Source organism: Vollenhovia emeryi, unplaced genomic scaffold (assembly GCF_000949405.1).
Source record: "Vollenhovia emeryi isolate VEMERY1.0 unplaced genomic scaffold, V.emery_V1.0 DF939121.1, whole genome shotgun sequence".
NCBI classification, from domain to species: Eukaryota; Metazoa; Arthropoda; class Insecta; order Hymenoptera; family Formicidae; genus Vollenhovia; species Vollenhovia emeryi.
Window position 1 is genome coordinate 1760073 of NW_011967245.1, and position 22147 is coordinate 1782219.

General features: G+C 38.8%; 3 protein-coding genes across 5 annotated transcripts; 2 read left to right on the forward strand and 1 right to left on the reverse strand.

Annotated features, from left to right (window-relative positions):
* Positions 1-3517: 3517 nt before the first annotated feature.
* On the reverse strand, positions 3518-7352 carry LOC105570198 (mitochondrial genome maintenance exonuclease 1-like). 2 transcript variants are annotated; one of them, XM_012027218.1, is made up of 5 exons: positions 7112-7352; positions 5996-6874; positions 5712-5919; positions 4031-4163; positions 3518-3703 (listed from the first exon to the last, which is right to left on the reverse strand). In XM_012027218.1, exons 2-5 carry the CDS (start codon positions 6795-6797, stop codon positions 3542-3544), a joined length of 1305 nt encoding a protein of 434 aa, XP_011882608.1. In that variant the 5' UTR covers positions 6798-6874; positions 7112-7352; the 3' UTR covers positions 3518-3541. The 2 variants fall into 2 exon arrangements, with proteins under 2 accessions (XP_011882608.1, XP_011882609.1); XM_012027219.1 differs by lacking the exon at positions 3518-3703 and having other exon boundaries at positions 4062-4195.
* Positions 7353-15002: 7650 nt separating this feature from the next.
* LOC105570347 (keratin-associated protein 6-2-like) lies at positions 15003-16978 on the forward strand. The gene is made up of 2 exons (XM_012027476.1): positions 15003-15480; positions 16617-16978. Exons 1-2 carry the CDS (start codon positions 15285-15287, stop codon positions 16976-16978), a joined length of 558 nt encoding a protein of 185 aa, XP_011882866.1. The 5' UTR covers positions 15003-15284.
* A 711-nt stretch (positions 16979-17689) lies between these two features.
* LOC105570200 (40S ribosomal protein S12, mitochondrial) lies at positions 17690-22067 on the forward strand. Of its 2 annotated transcripts, XM_012027228.1 has the most exons (6): positions 17690-17837; positions 18027-18068; positions 18139-18186; positions 21156-21161; positions 21410-21634; positions 21764-22067. In XM_012027228.1, exons 1-6 carry the CDS (start codon positions 17774-17776, stop codon positions 21886-21888), a joined length of 510 nt encoding a protein of 169 aa, XP_011882618.1. In that variant the 5' UTR covers positions 17690-17773; the 3' UTR covers positions 21889-22067. The 2 variants fall into 2 exon arrangements, with proteins under 2 accessions (XP_011882618.1, XP_011882619.1); XM_012027229.1 differs by lacking the exon at positions 21156-21161 and having other exon boundaries at positions 21764-22066.
* The last annotated feature ends 80 nt before the right edge of the window (positions 22068-22147 follow it).

Below are 22147 nucleotides of genomic sequence, written 5' to 3' on the forward strand. Positions count from 1 at the left end.
CTTCAGCCGAGAGCCGCTATCGCGATCCCTTGCAGACGCGCTTACGCTCCCGGGGACTGTTACGCGTCGAGACGAAAAGTTTGGAGCGGCGTACTCGACCGACTATTAATAGGAGAAATACGACGGCTTCTATCGCGGAGAACAATTTCGCGATTGCTCTCGATAGCACCGTCTGCCCGCGGTCGGGTCACGTTTTGCAATTCCAGCAGAAAGTATTGCACATGAGGTTGTGAAAAAAGAAAATACGGCGCGAGAGCACGCCGCATATTTTATAATGCGCTCCACATAACGCGAAGCGCCATGGACTTTTTATAAATGTTGTAACGTTCGCTTATCCTTTTTAATAGCGCCCAACTCCAACATGATCAATAATCGCATTAAGAAATTGTTGTATATCTTAACCGTCGTATTAAACACTTTTCGTCTTTGCTATCGAAACGTCATATTTCAGACTTAATACTTGTCGTTACTGTCCGGCTCTTAAAACGTGTCTCGAGATGGAAAATATAATTAAGCGTTATTGCAAGCTCTCGCATAATATTTGTGGTACAATGAGAAATTGCTGGGGTTTATCGGATCGTAGAGTGGACTTAATAAAAATCCGCCGCCATTCGTCGCTGCATTAGAGACGAGCAATATAAGAAATCGCTCGGAGGGCATTCTGCTTGGAGGTCTCCGATAAATTGCGAGCTCAATAGGTCCAGCGGCACATTTTCTCGGGTTTTCTCGCGCGCCACCGAGGGGGCGGGGAGGGGGACAGGGGCAGAAAGGAAGCGAGGGTTCGTCCGGCGAGTTAAAGTTATCGTTTTCATAACTCTTGACGCTCAAAGGGGAGGTGGACCGATGAAAATATGCCGTTGTTACGGGAGGATTAGCGGGGGATTAGCCGTGAGATTTAGATTCATCTGGGGCTGGGCGCGCTCGCTAAATGTCTAATCCGGAAATATGGTTGTCCTTTGCTCAGGATGTCGAGGCGCGCGAGCCACGGAATTCTCTCGGCGGATAAATCCGCGGCCCGCACTAAATATCAATTTGCAACGTTAGCGTTGTATTACGTAAAACGGACCGCAATATAGCAGGTCCTCGCTCTTTTGATCTGCTATCCACGGCAGGGAGATGAAAAAAATGTGCCATAACGGTGCTTGCACCGAGGCAACGTTGGCTTTACCGCGGTATGAGTCTACGATTATCTCACGATTGTTCGCATCTGTGTCGTCAGTGTAAACTGTTTTCCTTTTCCATTAATACACTCTAAATAATCTTTTTAATATTTTATTATTCACACAGACGTACCGAATCGAGTGTGGAACATTGATGCATCGGTGAATTAACTCTCTCGAGGAATTTTTAATTAACTTTTGTGGGGGAAAAAAACAGCACGAAGCAGACTTAGGGCAAAATGCAAATTATTATTTTTCTGGCGCTTCAATATGTTGCAACATTTGTTTCGCGCAGCTGCTTCTCGAAAAACGAAAAGATCAGCAACAGTGTAGCTGGTTTGCACTTTAATGAAAGAATTCTTTGATGTGAAATAGCACTCCCCTGACAGAAACTTGTAAAGCTGAATATCATACGGGGGAGCGTATGAAAGTATTGTTAGCGGAATAAAGGATAACTGGAAATAAACGTATTCTAAAAGAAAAGGAAATCCTCGAGTGAAATAACGAGTTAACATTCCAGTGGCGTAACTAGATCTTCTCACACAACTCGTAACAAATTATAACATTTCATACAACTCGTAATATTGAAAAATTTCATTAAAAGTTTACCGATTTCTTTTGTCATCGTAATTATACATACACATAGTAAATAGTCTTCTTCATCTGAAATTTAATTTAGTGTACATGCAACATAATAAGCACATGACAAGAAAATTAGATTTTAGTATTACGTGGAATTTCTCTTATACACTCCTTGTACTAACGATCTGAAAAGGTAAAAATACTATATAGAGGACGGCCCCCTATTATGGCATAGGCTCCTTATATAAGATAGTAGGGTGTCTGCTAAATTAATAGGCATCATCTGTTGGCTCCATCACGTATTTAATGTTGTTGAAATGGAATCTGTTTAATGGAGAATTCGTTGTTAGATTCGTGCAATCGTTGCGAAAAAATATTCGCGACTGAATTTGGATGTTGAAAGCCTGCTGTCTCATATTAGAAGCCTATCTCATAACAGGGGACATTCCTGTATTCTATTACGTTTCAATTGTTTTATTCATTCAAAACATTGTAACACGAATATAAACAGTTCCAAATCTAGTATAAAAATAAATACATAAAGAAAAATGACGAACATCCCGTAGCACGTGTCTTCGCGAACGGGAAATGCGCGATAAAAAAGGAATGAAACGAAAATATGAAAATGTAATATAGCGCACTGTACGACGACGGTAATACACCCGACAATGTTATCACGAATTGATACTGCCACGCACGGCACAGACTGTTTGGATGTAAAGGATGCGGTTCGTAATATCTGATATCCTAACGCGGTATACCCCGTCTCTGTGTGCGCGAGACAGGTATGCGGAAACAACGAACGATATAATTCTGCTACACCGCTTCACCATTAGTTTACGATCCCCAAGGGCGCGCGAGGGGTCGCAATGTTTATAGGGCCCTGTAACAGGGAGCCGCGTAACGTAGCACCCCCCTCAGGCCTCCTCCGCCCTGCTGGCGAAAGTTATAATTGCTGTATGTTAACTCGGCGACCGGGATGGTGACCGCGTTTTTTTTTTTCCGGCACGCCCATTACGTTTTTGGCATTACAGTGTCTTTCACCTGCGATACGGAACCGTCAAATCAAAGGTCTATTTTAGAAGTTGGATAAGTTCTCGGTAAATAACTCGGGACAAGTAATCAAAATTAAGATCTTACGCGGAACAGTCCGTCGTCTTGAGACAAGAGCGATACAACAGTAGCGTAAAACTTAATATATTTACTTGGAATCTGCAAACTTATATAAAAAAACAAACAAAGAAAAAACGATAGTACCTTCCTCTTCGGAAAAAGCTTTAATCTTTGAACTCTCCAAACTCGATCAAGGAACATTAATCTTTACCCGCTCGAAGGTTTTACGATAGCTTTAGAAAAATACAGCTCTCATAAATCGTAATACTTTCAATAATAGCGTAAACGTATTCTAGAAATTACGATGTCGCGATAGTAGTTCGCGTATTTTCTTAATAACCGTTACGCCGTTGCGGAAAATGCGCATAGGTTTGTCATAAATCATAAATGCCGAGCCCACCGCAGGGCTTAATAAGTCCGGCGTATCGACGCGGTTTCCCTCTCTCGCGCTGTATCCCGCGTCCTCTGGTTTCCTACGGACTCGGAGAGAGGGCTTTCCCCAACTACTCCCCGAAGACTATAGATTATTGCAACTTCTGACGCGCAAAGGATGGAATTAAAAACTTCTCGCGCCGCCGACTCCAGCCGGGAGTTACCTGTGGCTGACGGATAAGGATTTAATTGGCTTTGTGTGGGGAAGTTTTAATGAATATATGCGACGCGGTACATTAACGCTTTATTGCCGTCTAAATGTTTTCGTTGCCGTCGCCGCTCGTCGTTTCGACATAGTACTTCTGCAGGCGGTGCAGCCACGCGGTCCAGTATTGCCGCAGCGTGTTGTCGGACACTTCGTACGCCATTGCTGGTGCGCCGCACGTGTAAGCGATCACGAGTAATCCCCGTTTTATCTGCAAAACCGAGGAACACGGTCGTTTTAGGAAAGTGGCTGTGCACCTCTTTTCAATTATACTTTTAGAAATTGGCAACTCTTGCAAGGTATTCCAGTAGCTTTCTCTGTTCACGTGCGGCATTCGACGAACAAATTATAGCATGCAAAATAATCGAATGGTGAATTCATTTTTATAATGAAGTACACAAATATGAGAAATTTTTTTTAATGTGCGCTTTCCTGGTGTTACTTTGCAGAATAAAACACGAATATCTATAATGAAATATAAACTTCTTCGTGTATCACATTTAAATATATGAGATTTCTATTACGATAGATTATTTACCACAAAGGGATAGAGATTAGAAGCATTGATAGCTCCGATGTACGCGGCGAGTTGTATGGGTGCGTCGTACGTTTCCTTCAAGTTCAATTTCTTTCTGTCTGATTTCTTCCAATCGATCACGTAGTTTTCGCCCCTGCGGGTTTAGTGCGTACGTGTAAGACTATCCTGAATACAGGACGATTTTTAACTCTATCACACTCCAGCCAGAAGTAATTAGTCAAATCGATGTCAATTCGACGTTGATGTGTCGATGAATGATAGATGTCGAACACTGATTGATATTGTCAATCATCCTTGTCATCGTCGACCTTATCTTAATTGTGTTTTCATGTTAATTGAGTAATTACAAATGTCTCTGAAAGATTTTTATGTCTTTTGGTCAATTCTACACCAAATGCAATATATATCAAAAATATATATTTTGGCTTTTCGACTTTGTATTAATTCAGTGTAGAGTTAGCCGAGAAACAATAGAAATGTCGCAGAAATATTCGCAATTGTTCAATTATGTATATCTATTATTAATTATTTATATTATGTAAAGATCAATTAATAATATTTGACCGTTTGTTGACGTCGAAATGACATCAATACGACGTATTATTTCTGTCTGAGTTGAAAACATAAAGATCGATATAAATCAAAATCATCGTGTATTGCGCGAAATATAATAAAGTTTTCAGGAAACTCTATTTCGAATATAGATCAACGGAGAATATCAGGCCAATTAATGAAAGCTCTTAGTAATTTTTGAAGAAAAGTGCAATAAATAATTTACTAGACCGGCTACATTCGAGAAAATCTAATAGTCGACAATAATGTTAATAATCTCGATATTTATTATTTCAGTCGAAGATTTTACATAAAGTAAATTGTAAATGCCGTATCCTCAAAAATATCTTTTCATTAAAAAGAAATTAAAACTGTACCAAGACAAAAAGTATCGGAAAAGCATCGTGGCAATTATTTATGAAAAAGATTTGTTGGGAATAAATTACAAGTCTTTTTCAACATTTTACTTTTACTAAGTAGAAAGATCTCGGGGAAAGCATCTCCAAAATTTATGATAAAAAGAATTGTCTAGACGACATTAGACTGGCAGATGGTTTATTTATTTAATTCCGACGTTATGACCATGCGGGTTGTGGTCCTTTTCACCACAGTAGGATTAAAGTGGTGCTAAGTAGATACCGAGAACATAACAATAAATAAATAAATAACTATAAAAACGCAGTCGGAGTCAAAAAGGATCAAACAAGAATAAATAGTAAATATGTTCAATGGATAAATAAAAATATAAACTGGTGATTCACATTCTTTCGTCCAAAATTGATATTTCAAATTTTTAAATCGGATTTTAAAGACAATTTCAACTTTTCACAAAATTATAAGATATAATTTAAACTGATGTTTTTCAAAGTCAATAATTTAAATCATATAATTATTTTTAATTACAAAATACAATTTTTCTACTTAATAAATAAACTATATAAATATGTAGAGACTGAGCCTCACAATTAGCCTAGAACTATAAAACGTCGAATATTATTTAGAGCATACAGCTATTTTACAATAGAAATTATAAAATTGAACTGGAGACCAGGCAGTGACCTCTGCTTTCGTCCGTTTCGTTATAGAAATAGAGTTTCCCGGTGATGGCAAAGCAAAGTCTCTGTTTTACCTATAAGAGGCTACACAGTCGACTACGCCTTTGTAACGCAGCTTGCCATGAACCACATGGCTCTCGATCGCTCTCACGTGGTGCACATCCCCCAAAATGCATTGGACACTCTTAAAGACCGGTTCAATCCTCGAAGGAACCTCATACTCTTTCCCTCGCAGGCTCTCCGCTATGCACAAATGCAAAGACGCTCCGTCCTCTAACAATGCTGCACCAGGAGCAAATAGATTTATTTATTACGCTTATTAATGTTTCTCTTTCTCGCGGAACAGCTTATCAAATACCTTTCTTATGCATTTCAAATCCTTCTTGCCCAAGCTTTTTTATCATTCTTTCCTTCCACGCCTCCAGAGCCAGCTTCGACTCTGGTGACATAGTTTGAGTGAGAATCTTGGTTACGCTGGGAAATTTTTTTGTCTCTTGATCATCTTTTCCGGATATAGATAATATTTCTGTCGATTGTGTGGGAGGCACTTGTTTGCTGCCCATAATTGGGAAAGTTGGCAAATTCTTTATGACAATGTCAGGCAATCTTTCAACATTAGAAGACACGCATCTCGTGGCTGTACTTTCATTACCAGATACATTTGAATCGGACGATGCAACTTCGTTGTTACGGTCTTCTTTTGCTGACAAATTGGATGCTGTATCAGATCTAAGTTCTATTTCCTGAACAGTCCGATTAGACTCAGAGTGAAGGGCATTCTTTGTATTTTGGTCGGTTGAGCTTTCAAACTTCAGCTCGCTAAATTTTTGCGCTGAACACCCATCTTTATCATTCGACTGCTCGTTTCGTAACTCTGCAGGGAGGACAATCTTTTTGAACCTGCTGCGAGGATTTTCCAGAAACCATGACAATTCTGTATCCATCTGATTCGTGTTTTCAGGTACCCTCCCTTTCCTTTCCAATTTCAATCTCTTTTTCTTTTGGCCATTGGTTTCAACTAACGGGCCGAATAGTAATTTATATTGTTTCATCAGCCTTTTAATTCTGTCGTCCTTCGTGGAGTACTTTTTGACAAACGGTTGGCACATGCTTTGTATCTTAGAGGATACACGTGGAACGTAATGGAAAGTGACCAACATAGTTGTAGTTGGATAAATTAAACTGTACCGTTGCGTATTACTTGTTTTATGTAAGCCCGATTCCTCTGATCTCAGTTCTATTAATAGATAATTAAATGTACTATGAACAATCAATAAAATTCTGCCTTTCTTTAAAATACTAACGGATATATCTGTTTTTCTTTGAGATATTAAAGGCCATTTATTTATTTGTTGTTAGGGCAGAATGTTTGACAAAATCGGAAATTTTTAATCTTTCTGTTCGTTTACACTTTACATAAATGTACAGTTGTCTCTCAATTACAATGATATTGTAATATCTAAACGGAACTTACCTGGAGAGAAAGCCTTTTAGCATAGATATTGTGAAATGATTCATCCATAAAAAAAACTTAACTGATCATAAAAATAACGAATGATATATCTTAGACAACGTATCGCTAGAAAACCGAATTGATAAATTATATAAAAAAAAACGTAGATGCGCCCTGTTAATGTGCGTTAGAACTGTCCAAAACAAATCACAAAAATAAAGGTTATGTACGTACATGTACGCGTGAACTTGACCCAAGCCTGAAGCACTTTAACTGCCATCTACAAATGACTTTTATATAATCCTGCTACATCATTTCGTTACCAACCTTCGGTACAAACGTCATATTATTTTTTCGTATTTTATAAATGTTATCATTTATTTTATAAAAATTCTTTAAGTTTCAATTGTGAAATAATTATTAAGACAGCATTTTTTACTAATAATAAAGAATCGTACGTGATGTTATACTATATTAATATTTAAATAGCAATTGAAATAATAGAAAATTAATCGATCGTTTTACAAACATGTTGAATTAGTTGCAAGTTCTTCAAATATTTTATTGCTGTTTTATTCGACAAGATACAAGATACTATTTACGTTTCTGAATCTCTCGGTACACATAGTACAGCGTCGCTGAACTTTTTATCATTTTTATAATATGGTTTTATAGTTGGTTAAAGATAAGCATAGTTTTTGGGCCGTTATAGTGGAATGACCCTTTAATAACTAACAACAGTTTCATTAATAATAATTTAATAACAATTAAATGTAATTAAGTATTTAATGTAATTTTTTTAATAATACACAATAATGTCCCTACGATTTTAGAATTGGATTATAAAATTATTAATACGCTGTAGCGCAATTGAAGACATTGCTGCAAGAACGAGGTAAGTCCACTTTTTGGCGACAATGATGTTTTAACACCATTATATGCAACGTTCCAAGCCCGATCGGTTGGTGTAAAAACGACGTACGTAAGTGCATTGTTAGTTAAATAAACTGAGATTTTTGAACTTGCCCCTCTAAGCAGATTGGTGCAAGAACGAGGCAAGTGCGGAAAAAAATTAGCTAATTTAATAGTTTATTACTTATTTTTACTAATTTATCACTATAACTATCTAAAAGGTACTACTTTCAAATATTTTTGGCTAGTTTATGTTCTGTTGCTAGGCATTTTTTCCATTTTTGGTGCTAGAACGAGGCAAGTCCAAATTAAAAGTGTTAAAATTTCATGCATTTTGAAAGTTTGTTATTATTTGAATAAGTATGCGCTAATGGATAGCTAAGAAGAATATAATGTAAAATAAATAAACTTTCTGAAACAAAATTTGAAAACGGGGGAAAGTTTTTTTCGTTTATCTCGGAAACATAAAATGTGGACTTACCTCGTTCTTGCAGCAATGTCTTCAATTGTGTATACGTATTGTATGCACGCACATATGCAACATGCATATGCGTTGCAGATACGTTATTTGATAAATACCTGAAAGTTGCGTCAGTCACGCTTACTATGAACAAATCGCCCGGTTCAATTTTGCTGAATGAAAAATTCCGGACTTTGTACGATCTGATCATTGAGGCAGTTTTATATCCGACAATCAAATCTAATTTTACACTACTGCTGCGAGTAGTAATAAGATGCATTGATATACTATCAGCCATCGCGCTTACATACATTATCGCCGACGTTTTTTCGCATTATCGGCATTCGCACGATCGGTATTACGAGCGCGTTTCGCAATAAGAATCCGCAAGCCTGGGTAATGAAACGGTCGTACGCTTTATTTCATTACCTCGAATCGTGCGCTATTAAAAGAAGTTTCAGGTTTACGCCGCTCTTTGTTAACGTCGGACCTTGACGCTCGTACTCTCTAAGGAAAAACCGCTGTTTACTCTTTTAACGTACAAATCACGGTACAATCGCTAAACTAGCGCTGAGAAAATACTGTAAATTAATCAAAATGTATAGATAAAGGAAAGAAGATAGAAGCATAAAATATCATTTTCTTGTCAAGTATATGTATATACAGAAAAATCCCGCACTCTTTTCAGTAAGAAACATATCGACGATCTCTTTCGCGAGGTCGTATCTCGATTTTACGTAATTTTCGGGTTTTGTGGTTAAACGCTCATTCTGGTCCAGAATTAACGTTTAAGCAGACACAAACCAGAAATTGCGTAAAATCGAGATACGGCCTTGCGAAAGTGATCAGTCGATACGTTTGAGAATATTTTCTGTATTCTCTCGCTCTCTCTTCCTTAAGAGTATTCTCGCTTCTTATCTATTTAGAAATGCTTGTTGGTCGACGTGTGAAATACAATGTTCCGTCGTTTAAATGGCAAAACTGAGTAACCGATCAACGGCGTTGTAAATCCAAGGACACGGTATAGGAAAAAGAAACAAGCAAGGAGGCATAACGAGAACAAAGGGTACACGTACATATATCCGAAACTTTTAGCGGTATCAGCACCTAACATCTAGCATCGTGCGCAGGCCGCGTGCAGATTCGTGCCGACGCAATGGCAGCGATCTCTCGCCTGGCCGGCGCTGGTCAAACGGGGTGTGCCGGTGCACAACCCCCTCATTGTGCTCGGCTTACGCAACAATCGTTCACATGCGACCTTTGATGCAGTTTCGCCTTTCTCCCCTCCCTCCCCTCCCCCCCGCAGAAAATTAACGATATGACGTGCTTTATTGTGTGACGTGCGTCGAGCCCGCTGAGCGGTATCGCGCGCCGTGACGTAAGATCTCAACCGCGGACTCGCGGCCCTTTCGAAGGCTCGAGGGTGTACCCCCTGCCCTCTTTCCCATGATTAACGAGGATTTTTCTGCTAATTTAATAACGGCCTGCTGTCGAATCGAGTTCATGGCAGACCATTTGTAAAACGGCGATTATCCCGAGTGGCGTCGAAGTAACAGGAAGATAACGCTTGCAGCGGACAGTGATGTATGGCGCCGTTTATTTGGCAATTAATCCCTCCTTTTTGTCTTACCGTTTGGTCGCAAAAGGGAGCCCCTGTCGTTATATTTCGTGCAATTGTACGAGAAGTCAATAGAGGCGGCCGGTTCAAATATATCTCGTTCGCATATATTATATTATTAATTAACATCGGCAGGTTCTCCTTAAATCTGAAAAAAAAGACAAACGTCGAATCTAAAGGAGGATGTGTGAAAGTCGTCCATTTTTGCCCCCGAGTGAAATGTGCATGTTTTTTTTATAGTTTTTAAGCTGCGGAATCACGTGGTGCAATTCAGTTTTTTCTAAACACGAGGAGAACATATGTAAAAATGTGAAAGGAGTGAGTAAATAGACACGGACTTCTAGAGGAAAAATTTTCTATAAATAACTACAAAAATTGACTTAATTTTTTTCTAAAAATATCTACGAAATATTACCACAAATTACAATATTCTCAAATCAAGAAATTATTGCAAGTAGTATTTCATGAAAATGTACAATTTTGTAAAAATTAGTACAAAACTTTACTAGTTTTAAAAATCTGAAAAACGACAAAATCTTAAAGGGTTAAAACATCTGCTTACTTGTAGAATATTACAAAAATTAACAAAAGTGTTCCAGTTCTAGCATTTTTATTTTGATTTTTATAACGCTTTTTAAATTTACATAGAATTTCTTAGATTTTGACAGTATTTTTTGTAGAATATTGTAAAATTATTTTCGGCAGGGATGTACCATAAGATTGAGATACATAGGGAAGTGGCAACCACCGAGAGTAGCCTATCACATATACCCCTTTAGAGGTGTAGCCCTTCAGATTGGAAGTTTCATCCGGCAAGGTTAGCAGCCTACCGAAGATGAAGTAAAACCAAATGCTCAAAGTATCAGAACGCACTGGATGAAACAGGCTTTAAGCCTAATACACGAGGACGAAGAAGAATCTCATTACCAATTTAATGACATAATAATTGACCTTTCAATAATTGATCAAACCTTTGATGTCAATTCTATTCATACCGTCGACCTCAGCGTTACTCAATGTGCACCGCGGGTCGCGGGTCGCGCGATCGAATTTTGCATATCGTTTAGCCCTAAAAAGGGCCGACTTTCCAATTCGGGAGTTGCAATCGGGTGTCTGCGGCTATATACGTGTGCAAACACGTCATCACAACAAAATGTCATATATTTGAGTTGGTTTTCGAGTTGGTTCCGTAAAAGAAATTATGTATCATTCTTATGGCACATCCGTGTTTATTTACCAACTTCCCTAGCGGAAAAAATTTCTATAAATAACTCTAAAAAATGTTCTATAAATAATTACAAGAAATTGACTTGGAATAGAAATTTGTAAAAATTTTTATATCTTCGTTAAAACATTTCTTTTTTTTTTGTAAAAATATCTACGAAATAGTACGACAAATTACACTGTTCTCAAATCAAGAAATTATTGCAAGTAGTATTTCATGAAAATGTACAATTTTGTAAAAATTAGTACAAAACTTTACTAGTTTAAAAAATTTAAGGAACAACAAAATCATAAAGGATTAAAACATCTGCCTACTTGGAAAATATTATAAAAATTAACAAAAGTGTTCCAATACTAGCGTTTTCATGTTGATTTTTATAACACTTTTTAAATTTACGTAGAATTTCTTCGATTCTGGTAGTATATTTTATTTTTTGGTAGAATTTTGTAGAATTATTTCAGGTAGGGTTTTTTCATATTTTTACATATTTTCCCCTCATGTTTATGGAAAACTGCACCACGTGATTCCACAACTTAAAATCTATAAAAGAAATTGTTTTACTTGAGCTGGAATAATAATTGACGACTTTTAGATATCTTCCTGTTATCTCTAAGTCAGATTTCCATATTGTTTTTTTTTCACTTGACCTGTCTCCTTCTTCCTTGTTTTACCTAGTCACGTGACATACGATAGGCTGCCATAGAAGGAAACTGCAGCAAGAGGTGAACTGGACGGAAAAATGTCTCCACGTTTTTACGTAACGCTGCAACCGAAAACCGTCGTCGCAGAGTCGCGCAACGGTGAAAGTTTCGCCATATGAAATTTAAGATGATTAGAAAAAGCTGCTATACGTGCCAATGGATCAAAATGAATGGACCGTACGTTATTGCGTATATTAAAAACGAGGAAGTTACATATGTATATAGTATATACGCCATATACAGATACGCTAGATACATAGTAGCGATAGATACGTGAACGGTGTTATGCGATATCTCTTTCGCATTCGTAGGGATTGATTGTATCGAGTTCGGCTTGAGTTCAAGTTAACTAATTGTGCGTTGAGTAACCCATTGTCCTTTCGCAATATATCATTTTGTTCCGTAACGTGGAGCAAACGGCTTGACGAATAAAAAGTGTTTAACCTCGGCCTTGCCTTCAAAGTGAGATAATCGCTTCCCAGGTAGCAAGTGAGTTATTTCGATACCGTTTCATGTTTGACACTTTTTACGACGGCTCAACATCAGAGCGACGACAAATAACAGTCAACTACCTGAATTTGAAAGTTTTAAGAATGATTTATGAGATCTTGGCACGCTCGCTTCGGGAGACGAGATATATCGTTCCTTGACGTTGCCTTCGGGCAACGAGATATATTTCGTACTTTTATACTGACGTTGGTTTCGAATAACGAGATATGTCATAAAAATAATTTCCATAGTCAGATCTTATGTTCAGATCTTATCTTAAGATCACTACTCCGTAGCCAATGAAATATTCGATACAGCATCTTTAGATAAATTCAAGACGGTCCCGAATATAAGATCAGACTATGAACGCCGGCCATAGACAATTTGTGCTACAAAATTATTGTAAATGCAAATATAATCAACAAAGCCTTTTGAGTGCTCGTAACTAAAACCTAATCTACGATGTGCTCGTTGCGTCTAGAAACATTCTAATTTGTAGTCAATAAATACGTTTAAAAAATTGGCGCAGATGGATAAATTGTACATTATACACTGTACAATCGTACATTGTAGATAAAGTTTTTAAGCGTTTCGATTTGTTTGTATAAAACAGAATGTTGCTAGATGCACATTATAGATTAGGCTGGAGAGTTCTATACAAGATGTTCCATTTATCTTGTGCATCACCAATAACTGTTATTTATCCAGTGAAATGATTTGTCAAATCGACATCAATATTATCAAGATAATCCAATCATTTTTCCAATATCAAGACTGTGGAAAATGCTCAAGTACGTCTTTGGTGAAAATCACCCGAATATGTGTCAATTTAAAAAATGACAAAGTTAAATATATCTGCTTCGGTAAAAATTATTGAACTTCAATCGAAAGTTGTAGTTTAATGAATTGAAATTTGCAAGAAATTGAGTGATAAAATTAGACAAAAATTTCCACTTTGTTTTATCGAAAGAATTAGAGGTACAAATTAGAAGAAGTTAGAAAGAAGTCTAACTAAATCACCCGATCTTGTCTTATTTGTAACTCTTAGCTCTTCTAATTGAATCCAACGAAAGAGATTTTACGAGATTCTAAATCTGACAATTCCACATCACTGCTGGATCATACGTCAATTGAAACGTTTCATCGAGAACAACCGAAAGAGATTCTACGAGATTCCAAGTCTGACAATTCCACATCACTGCTGGATCGTACGCCAATTCAAACTCTTTCATTGAGAACAACCGAAAGAGATTCCACGAGATTCCAAGTCTGACAAATCCACATCATTGCTGGATCATACATACATCAATTTAAACGTTTGATCGAGAACAACGGCATTGATCCTCCTTCGGGGAGGGGGAGGGGGGGAGGTCGATCGATCAATTTTTAATTCCCATCGGCGCGGTGCGAGTCGATCGCTGGTCTAACAAAGAATTTTCGTGACGAAGTGCGCTAGAAAAATCGTTTTAGAAAGGCGTATTAGCCACGCGTACCTCTACCTTCTTGCCGGCGGTACTATTGCGCCGCTAAACTGCTCCATACGTCTCTATTTACGCGCGTATGTGTGTGAGTGAACGGGGTATCGCGTACAGATGTGCGATGTATGTACACACGTGTAATTCGTCTCGGCGAGGTCCCAATGCTGTGAGAAAAGACTCCACCGGTATAAAAGGGGGTGTGTCTCGTGAAGTCCGCATCAGTTTCAGTAGTGATCTCCGCATCGCCACACCATTATCGCCACACCATGAACGCTATAGTGAGTAACTCCTGCAGCTCCGAGTAACCGGAAATTTGCGTTACATCCGCGCGAAAGGGAAAAGGGGGTTCGTCGACGACCGATCTACGGATGTCCACGGAAGACTAATCGGCGAACTCTAATTACGCGAAATAAAATTGTTCGCGAGAACACCTTTCATTAATAATCAGCTTGTTAATTCTCTCACGATGCGTGACACTTTTACAGCCGTCCTAGACTCGGCTCTTCGCACGTGTGCAAGTTTCACGTTTTTTTCCCCGACTCTTTAAGTCAATCAGTGGATTATCACTGATTTTTACAGCCATCCTAGAATCGGTTCTTCACACGTGTGCACGTCTCACGTTTTTTCCCCGACTCTTTAGTCAATCGGTGGATTATCACTGCAAGCAGTGAATTATTTAGTGCTATACTTATAACTGTTTTCAGTGATAATACACTGAATGATCTTTCGAAAGCATACCTTTCATATATATTCTATTAAATATTTCACATATTTTAGACATATTTTAAACGAATAAAGTTAAATCAAGACCCCTACGCGCAGGACCCGGCGAGAGATGATTCGTCGATCGATGTCGAAACGATATCGAATCGACATCGACACCGTTAAATTGACGTTGATTCGACATCGTTTCGACATCGTTTCGACATCGATCAACGAATCATTTCTCACTGGGGACAGGTTGGAAAAACAGCGTGTGAATTCGACATATTAAATTAAAAATTATTGGGCTACCATCATCTTGCTCAGGTCTAAGAATTGATTTGGCGTTCTCGTTTACTATTTTTTTTGTTGTAAAGATTAGGCGTTAATCTCGACGTTAATTGCTATTACCCAGTGAGAAATGATTCGTCGATCGACGTCGAAATGATGTCGAATCGACATCAATTCGATGGTGTTGATGTCGATTGACAAATCATTTCTCACTGGGTATGGGATGGAAAAATATGTTTACTTTCCGGGTTGCGCCCGGAGGGATTTGCGTTCGGTCGGGACAATGAGCCGCTGCAACACAACATGTGTATTTAACCCATGTCACTTGCATCACTATATCCTACTTTGAACTCGTTGCAGCTCGTACTAGCCGTCCTCGTCGGCCTGGCAATGCCGATTTACGGCGAGGAGACACAGGTTGAGAAGAAACAGGAGAAGAGGGGCGTGCTGGGCTTGGGTTACGGGACCTACGGAGGATTAGGAAACGGCCTGCTCGCGGGACCTGCTTACGGAAGTACGTATCTCTTCCGATTCAACAAGTCCCCAGGATACCCGGGGATCCGCGCGTCCGCAACTTCATCTCTCGGACTGCGTTTCAGAAATGTCACCCGAGCGTCCTAGGAGTCAATTCCGTATATTATAGAGGAAAGTCTATTACAGGCTCCTAATATGAGATAGCGGAGTTGCTGCTACATTAATAGGCATCATCTGCTGGTTCCATCATGAATTCGTTGCCCCGGGGCTGCGTTCCGGGAGACGTTATTAGCGCTGGAAACATTCTATCTTCGTCACTCACTATATGTCGAACGAAGATAGAAGTAGCGTTTAGCTAAAAGCGCGCTCCGCGAACGCGCCTTTGAAATCTGTTTAGTGGAAGATTGATTGTTGGATCGTGTAATCGTTGCGAAAAAAACAAGATTTGTCATTGAATTTGGACGCTGAAAACCTACTATCTCACATTAGAATCCTACCCAGATATCTAGTATGCTCGAGCAATGTATGGAAATAAAATGCCAGCCACTGCTCCTCGTTAGGAATGTGAATTCAATGTTTGAGTGATTTGAGCACAGCCAGCATAATGTTAACGTACTGTCGTAGTTAAGTGCACAGCTAAAGAGAGAACACTGGGCATACTGTTAACAAAGAGTTAGCATACATTGTCTCCAATTTTCCAACAGATATAAACATATTATATATATTACACCTGGCCAAGCACTTATGCATAATATTTGGATCATGCAAATGCTTTTATTCCCATCAAACGCTAGCAAACAGCAGCACAATATAGACGACATAGATGCATAGCAAGACGCTAACGTTTTTGTTAGCAATGTGAGAGCAACTTGTGCTGACACTGGGTATCTCAAATAGAGGACTTTCCTCTGCTAGAGTGCAAATGCTGAAATTGAGTAGCTTTTATCTCTCGCCAACTGTCCCCTTAGACAGAGGCAAAGCCGCTCACTTTTAGCATTTTCACTATACTGAAAGATATAGAATCGCCTCCTAGTGTATCATTTCATCCTTGTCCAACGTACGGCGAGCAACAAGGATAAGAGCGATACCGCTGGGGCGCTCGGGTGATATTTTTGAACGCAGCCTCGGCTCGGAGGCAGAGGTCACGCGGGGTCGTCCCCTTCCTTTCGATTTCAGGCTACGGACAGAGCTATCACGGCGGCGTTGGCACGGCCTACACCGCGGGTCACGGCATCGCCGTGCCGGCGGCCTACGGCTACAGCGTGCCCGTGGCGTCCCACGGATATGCCGCGCCCGTGTACTCGTCTTATCGCGTCGGTTACGCCGGCGGCCTGGGATACGGCGGCGCGGGCCTGGCAGGCGGCCTCGGCCACGGCGTCGGAGGTCTCGGTGGGTATGGCGTCGGACTGGGATACGGAGCCAGGGGTCTCGGACACGGCGGTGCGGTAATCGGATACGGCGCTGGTCTAGGATACGGCGCGGGACTCGGGCACGGGCTCGGCGCCGGTATCGGCGCCGGTTACGGCCACGGATGGTGAAGACGCAGGCGGCTGATCGATTACCCGAAGCACGCGACTTCGACGACTCCTCGGTTCCCTCTGTCAATTCTGCCCCTACCCTGAACATTGGTCTCTCCCTCTTTCCATCCCCCCCAAGCTTTATATCGTGCGACTTTTGAATAAACTTTATATTTTTTAGTAAGCCCCGACGCCTTCTTTATCTCCCCCTTCTTCTCACGTTGTAGCGAGGGTGAGACGCGAGTCTGTCAGAAATTAAATTAGTCGACTCGCGCACATGAAATGACAAGTAAATAAAATTGACGGGATTGTAAACTAATTACGCGCTCCGATACTAAAATTAAGAAATGAAAAAAATGGAGTTCATTATTGTGGCACCTAAAAAGTTCGATACATGATTATAGACGTGTCCTTTTGTATTTTTTCTTTTGCTTTCCTTTGAGATTGTTTTATAATTTTAATGTTAATTAAATATATAATTAAAGATAATTAATGAGATAATAAATAATAATAGATGGAAAAAGAGATAATAAATCATTAAAAGATAATAAAAAAAAGATAATTAAAAAATAAATAAAACACTTTATTTAAGATAATATAAGATAAAATTAAATATCAGACACGCGAATAAAAATTGATTAAACCTCTGAAATCGGTAAATAAGATCCCTACTTTATGAACGGTTTCGCTCACATGACGTTGCCTTCTCGCCACTAGAGGGTGATAGCGAATCATCATATATGTTAAAAATAAAGATTGAGCGGCATGCAGTGAGGTTAAGTTATCGTAGGAAAGGTATATTAATTGCAATAAATCATGAACTTCCTGGCCAGGAACGTGATGAACTTCGCAAGAATTTACATAGCGAACTCCATTCAAGGTACGATCGCTGCGCGACGCAAGAATTTCCTTGATTACATAACCTCTAATTTAATCTCTGGACAAGGGAGGCTTACTGTCGCATTGGAAACTTTTCAGTATTTTCGGTTTTATTCGTGCATAATCGGAGCATTTCACTTTCGGTGGCTCAGTTATACCAAATCTGATGATTTTATTTTATTTCTTTCAGGTGGCAGCTTAACGAAGCTTTGTGGGAACAGCTGCAGCCAAGGTAATCTTGCATAAAGTTAGTTTATCTAACAATAAACTGAAACTTGATACTAACTACTTGATGTTAACAGGAAACGTATTAGAAGCCACGAGGACGTGTGTGAGCACAGCGCTGCAAGGTAATAATATATTTAAATCTATATGCATCGTAATCATAGCTTTTTATTTACAGAATTCTAAGTAAAAAGTATGTTTGATGAAGCTTGGATTGATTTTTATCGTAACGGTTCTACTTAACTCTATTTGTCTATACGTTTTTATTACAACAGTCGATTTACTTAATCTCCCTATGTTGCTAGAAATTGTTTAATATTGAGAGATGTAGTTTTGATCATAGAGACTCTCTTGAACAAACTCTCTTACTGGATAGTAGACGTACAATCAAGCGCTTGCGACTAGCGTAGAATGGCCTCGGGGTCAATTCTATATCTCACACTTTAGTGAAAATGTTAAAAGTGAATAACTTTGTCTCTTTCTATCCGTCTCCTTAGAAAGAGACAAAATTTTAGCATTATATCGTAAGATACAGAATTGATCCCCTCAGTATAGAGCGACAGACGGAAATACAAAAGAGAAATAATCTCTCTCGATGTTAAACAACTTGCTACCAATCTTATTCCTGAATGAAACGTTTTATGCGTTTTTTTTGTTTTCAAATAACATTTTGCAATAACTTTCTTCGTGAAACTTCAGTTTTAGTATTTTACTATTATTACTGTTGATTATTAAACCTTGTTGACCGAATAATTACAAGCTATTTATTCGTTTAAATTATTTTTCATCGCGACTGTTAATCGTATAATATTTTAACTGTTTAACATAATGGACTAATGATCTTATTTATTAAACTAAATTCGTTGAATGTATCTTTGAGTTGTACGAAAAGGCCTGAATTTTAATTAAACGCGCCTGAATCTGTTAATCTATAAAGGAACGCGAGTATACAATTCCAGGTTTAGTCTGATGACTTATTTACGTGAAATTGTAAGGAACGTTGGAGGATCGTATTTCTCACGCGCGTGATGACTAGATTGGTCTTCTCCATCTATAATCGCCTATAGATACGTATCTTTCCGATTTTCCGCTTGAATCCGGATTCTCTGCAAGAGGAGCGGTCGAAGATCGTAGGAAGTCGGCCAGATTTCCCATCGCGGCCGGCATTCTTCTGCTGCGAAAATACGCGCAGCCCTCACCTCTTTGATCCCCGTGGACAGAGAGATCTCGAAAAACTACCAAAGGGGATTCTATTCGTCCACTTCGCAAGAAAGGGCTCGCGCTGCGTAAAGACGATGCCCTGTGACCACTGGCGAAAATCGCTGGGAATTGAGGGGTGTGACGTGTCCATTTGCGGTTGACCAGTTGTCACTGTGGGATCCGATCGCTGCTTGCCAGTTTTCCCCTTTCCATTTTTCTCGCAACCACAAAGGGTGAGCCCGTGAGCCATTCACGAGGGCGTTCGTGAGAGCGTTCGCAAACGACACCTTATCAGAATTAAAGTTCCTGCCTTTCGTTTTAACAGCCCTGTGCAAAACTCTCTTGTTTACGCCTAGCTCCTGCATTGCGAGGATGTACAATATTTTTGTCTGTCCGTTTTGATTCTTCATTCAAATTGTTGAATTATTTCACGCTGAGTCGTGTGCCAAACATTTTACAGAGAGGACATTGCAAATGAATAAGAGAAAGGGTGCATATGTTGCAAGCTACAGTAGATTAACTTTTAATGAGGAATCCAAATCGCATGTGTCACGTGAATTTTACCTTTGTAAATTTTTACAGATGCTATACATTCAGATATTTTATATTCACATTTTAGATATTGAACGCAATTCAAATAATTGACAAATGTTAATTCACCGTATCGTAAATATTAGTTATTATTTCAAAATGTTGCGATATAATTTTTGCGATGGGGAATGAGGAGAGAATTTCTTAAGTCTGTATTTTTTCAGTCGTGAGGTCGTAAGAAAGAGATTCTTCGGCAAGGAGAAAGGATTTCCGACATTGTAACGATGCAACAAAGTGTAATACCGACGACCACGTTTTTCGCAATGTAATCTTGCGCATTGATCTATGGGAAAAGGGGTTGCCTCTCGTCATAATAGCTTTCCCTAGCGTAGGAGGAGTTAGGACGGATTAGTCAGTATCCCGCCGGACATCTGTCGTATTGATGGACGGTGGTCAGTTGAAATGATCAACAATGGCACTTTCTTTCGGATAGGTCTTAGATGATTGCAGGACGTCGGCTTCGCAATTCTGAAATTGTCACGTCATCTTCGAACCTTTCATTCTCGAAAACGGATCGCCCCGTAACGAGCGTTCTTTTCGTCGATTATATTGTCACACGATACTCGTTTGAGGTAATCTCTTGATTTTGTGAGATTTAAAATATTACGACATCCTTTCTCCTCGAGATATTTCATTTTGTTAATCATGTCGATGATGTTGCTAAGAGCAAATGCCTAAATTCATTAAAATAAAAAATGGAAAGGGATTAATTATTACAAAATAATATGTTGACGATTAAACATTGAAGATTCATTATATTCTATATAGAGATTAACGGTTTTTAAGTCGATGCATATTTTGTTGGTGAAAGTTAAATATACTTTCGAGATCACGTGATTTAAATTTGCCAAAATTAGAATAATTATGAAATAATATTGTATAATGATATATGAGTGAGACACAATTTTATTTGTACTGACATTTATTTTTTTACGGATTTTTGTAAAATGTACCCGATGACAAGGAAGCGAAAAATGAACTTTGATGTGCCCTTTTTTGTTTTTTTTCCTTGTAATCAATCATATTACTTATATTTTGTTTTCCACCACCTTTCCCATTTCCTTTGCCCTTTCTTTCAGGGTCTCTTTTACAATATCTCAAAGAAAATATTTGAATAATTTTGCATTTCATTACAGCCTTCCATCCACTAATTGTTATTTTTTTATTTTGTAAACTTGGGGAGGAAGACAGTGCATATCTTCTTAATCACTTGCGTTTTTTTGTGTTTTTCTTGTCGACGTTTACGATCTGGTGCTCGCATCTTACCAACGATTCATCGACACGAAAATCTAATGAAAAATAGCGCCTGGTAACTAATCTGGTCGTCTATTTACGTATATACAGACAATAAATTAATAATCGGTGATGTCTTTGGACAGTTTTAAAATTGTTTAAATTTGCGCGTGAAGATAATTAAAATCAGTTGCTTATATTTAAACCAGATATGAAAAAAATTATATAAAAGTAATTTTTCCGCTAGACGATAATTCTATTCTTTGCAAATCTTTTTCCACCTGATTACTGGGAATAATTGCGTGTTTATTTATGCTAATTCAGGATTGGGACAGATCAGATTTGGAAGCACATTAATGCAAATGCATAGGAGAGGTGGACCATACAAAAAGCGCCAACCTCCGAAGAATCCCCTCGATGGCAGTCCATTTATGAAGGGCATAGTTTTAAAAACCGTCATTAGAAAGCCAAAGAAGCCTAACTCCGCGAATCGAAAATGCGTCATTGTGAGATTATCGAACGGCAAGGAAATGACGGCATACGTTCCCGGTAAGGTTCCTCATCATGCTTCGTGCTTGCAGCAATACTGCATTCAATAGGCGAAATATTATCGCGCCTCAAAGCTTGGGGCGCCGCGTAGTTTGCGTTACAAAGTTTAGATGGATTAAATTATTTCAGGAGTTGGCCACAACCTACAGGAACACAATATAGTGCTCTGCAGGAATGGACGACTGCGAGATACACCTGGCGTTAAGATAAAATGCGTGCGTGGAAAATTCGATTTGCCCCATGCAGGCAAATAATCGGTCGCGCTTGTAATTAAGCGCAATTAATTTGTGATTATTGTCACCGTGTCTGATTATGTTTGACCAAATAGATATAATTTCTGTAAAAAAAAACATCAATTGTCCCATTATTGTCTATACTTTTGTTAATTATGTACAGTACATACGGATAACAAGAATAATAATATTGGTTCCTAAAAACTGCATTCCTAATTTTGAAAATGCGTTGTTGCGGGATCATTGAACAGTACAGAAACGATGGCGAATGTTCCTGGCA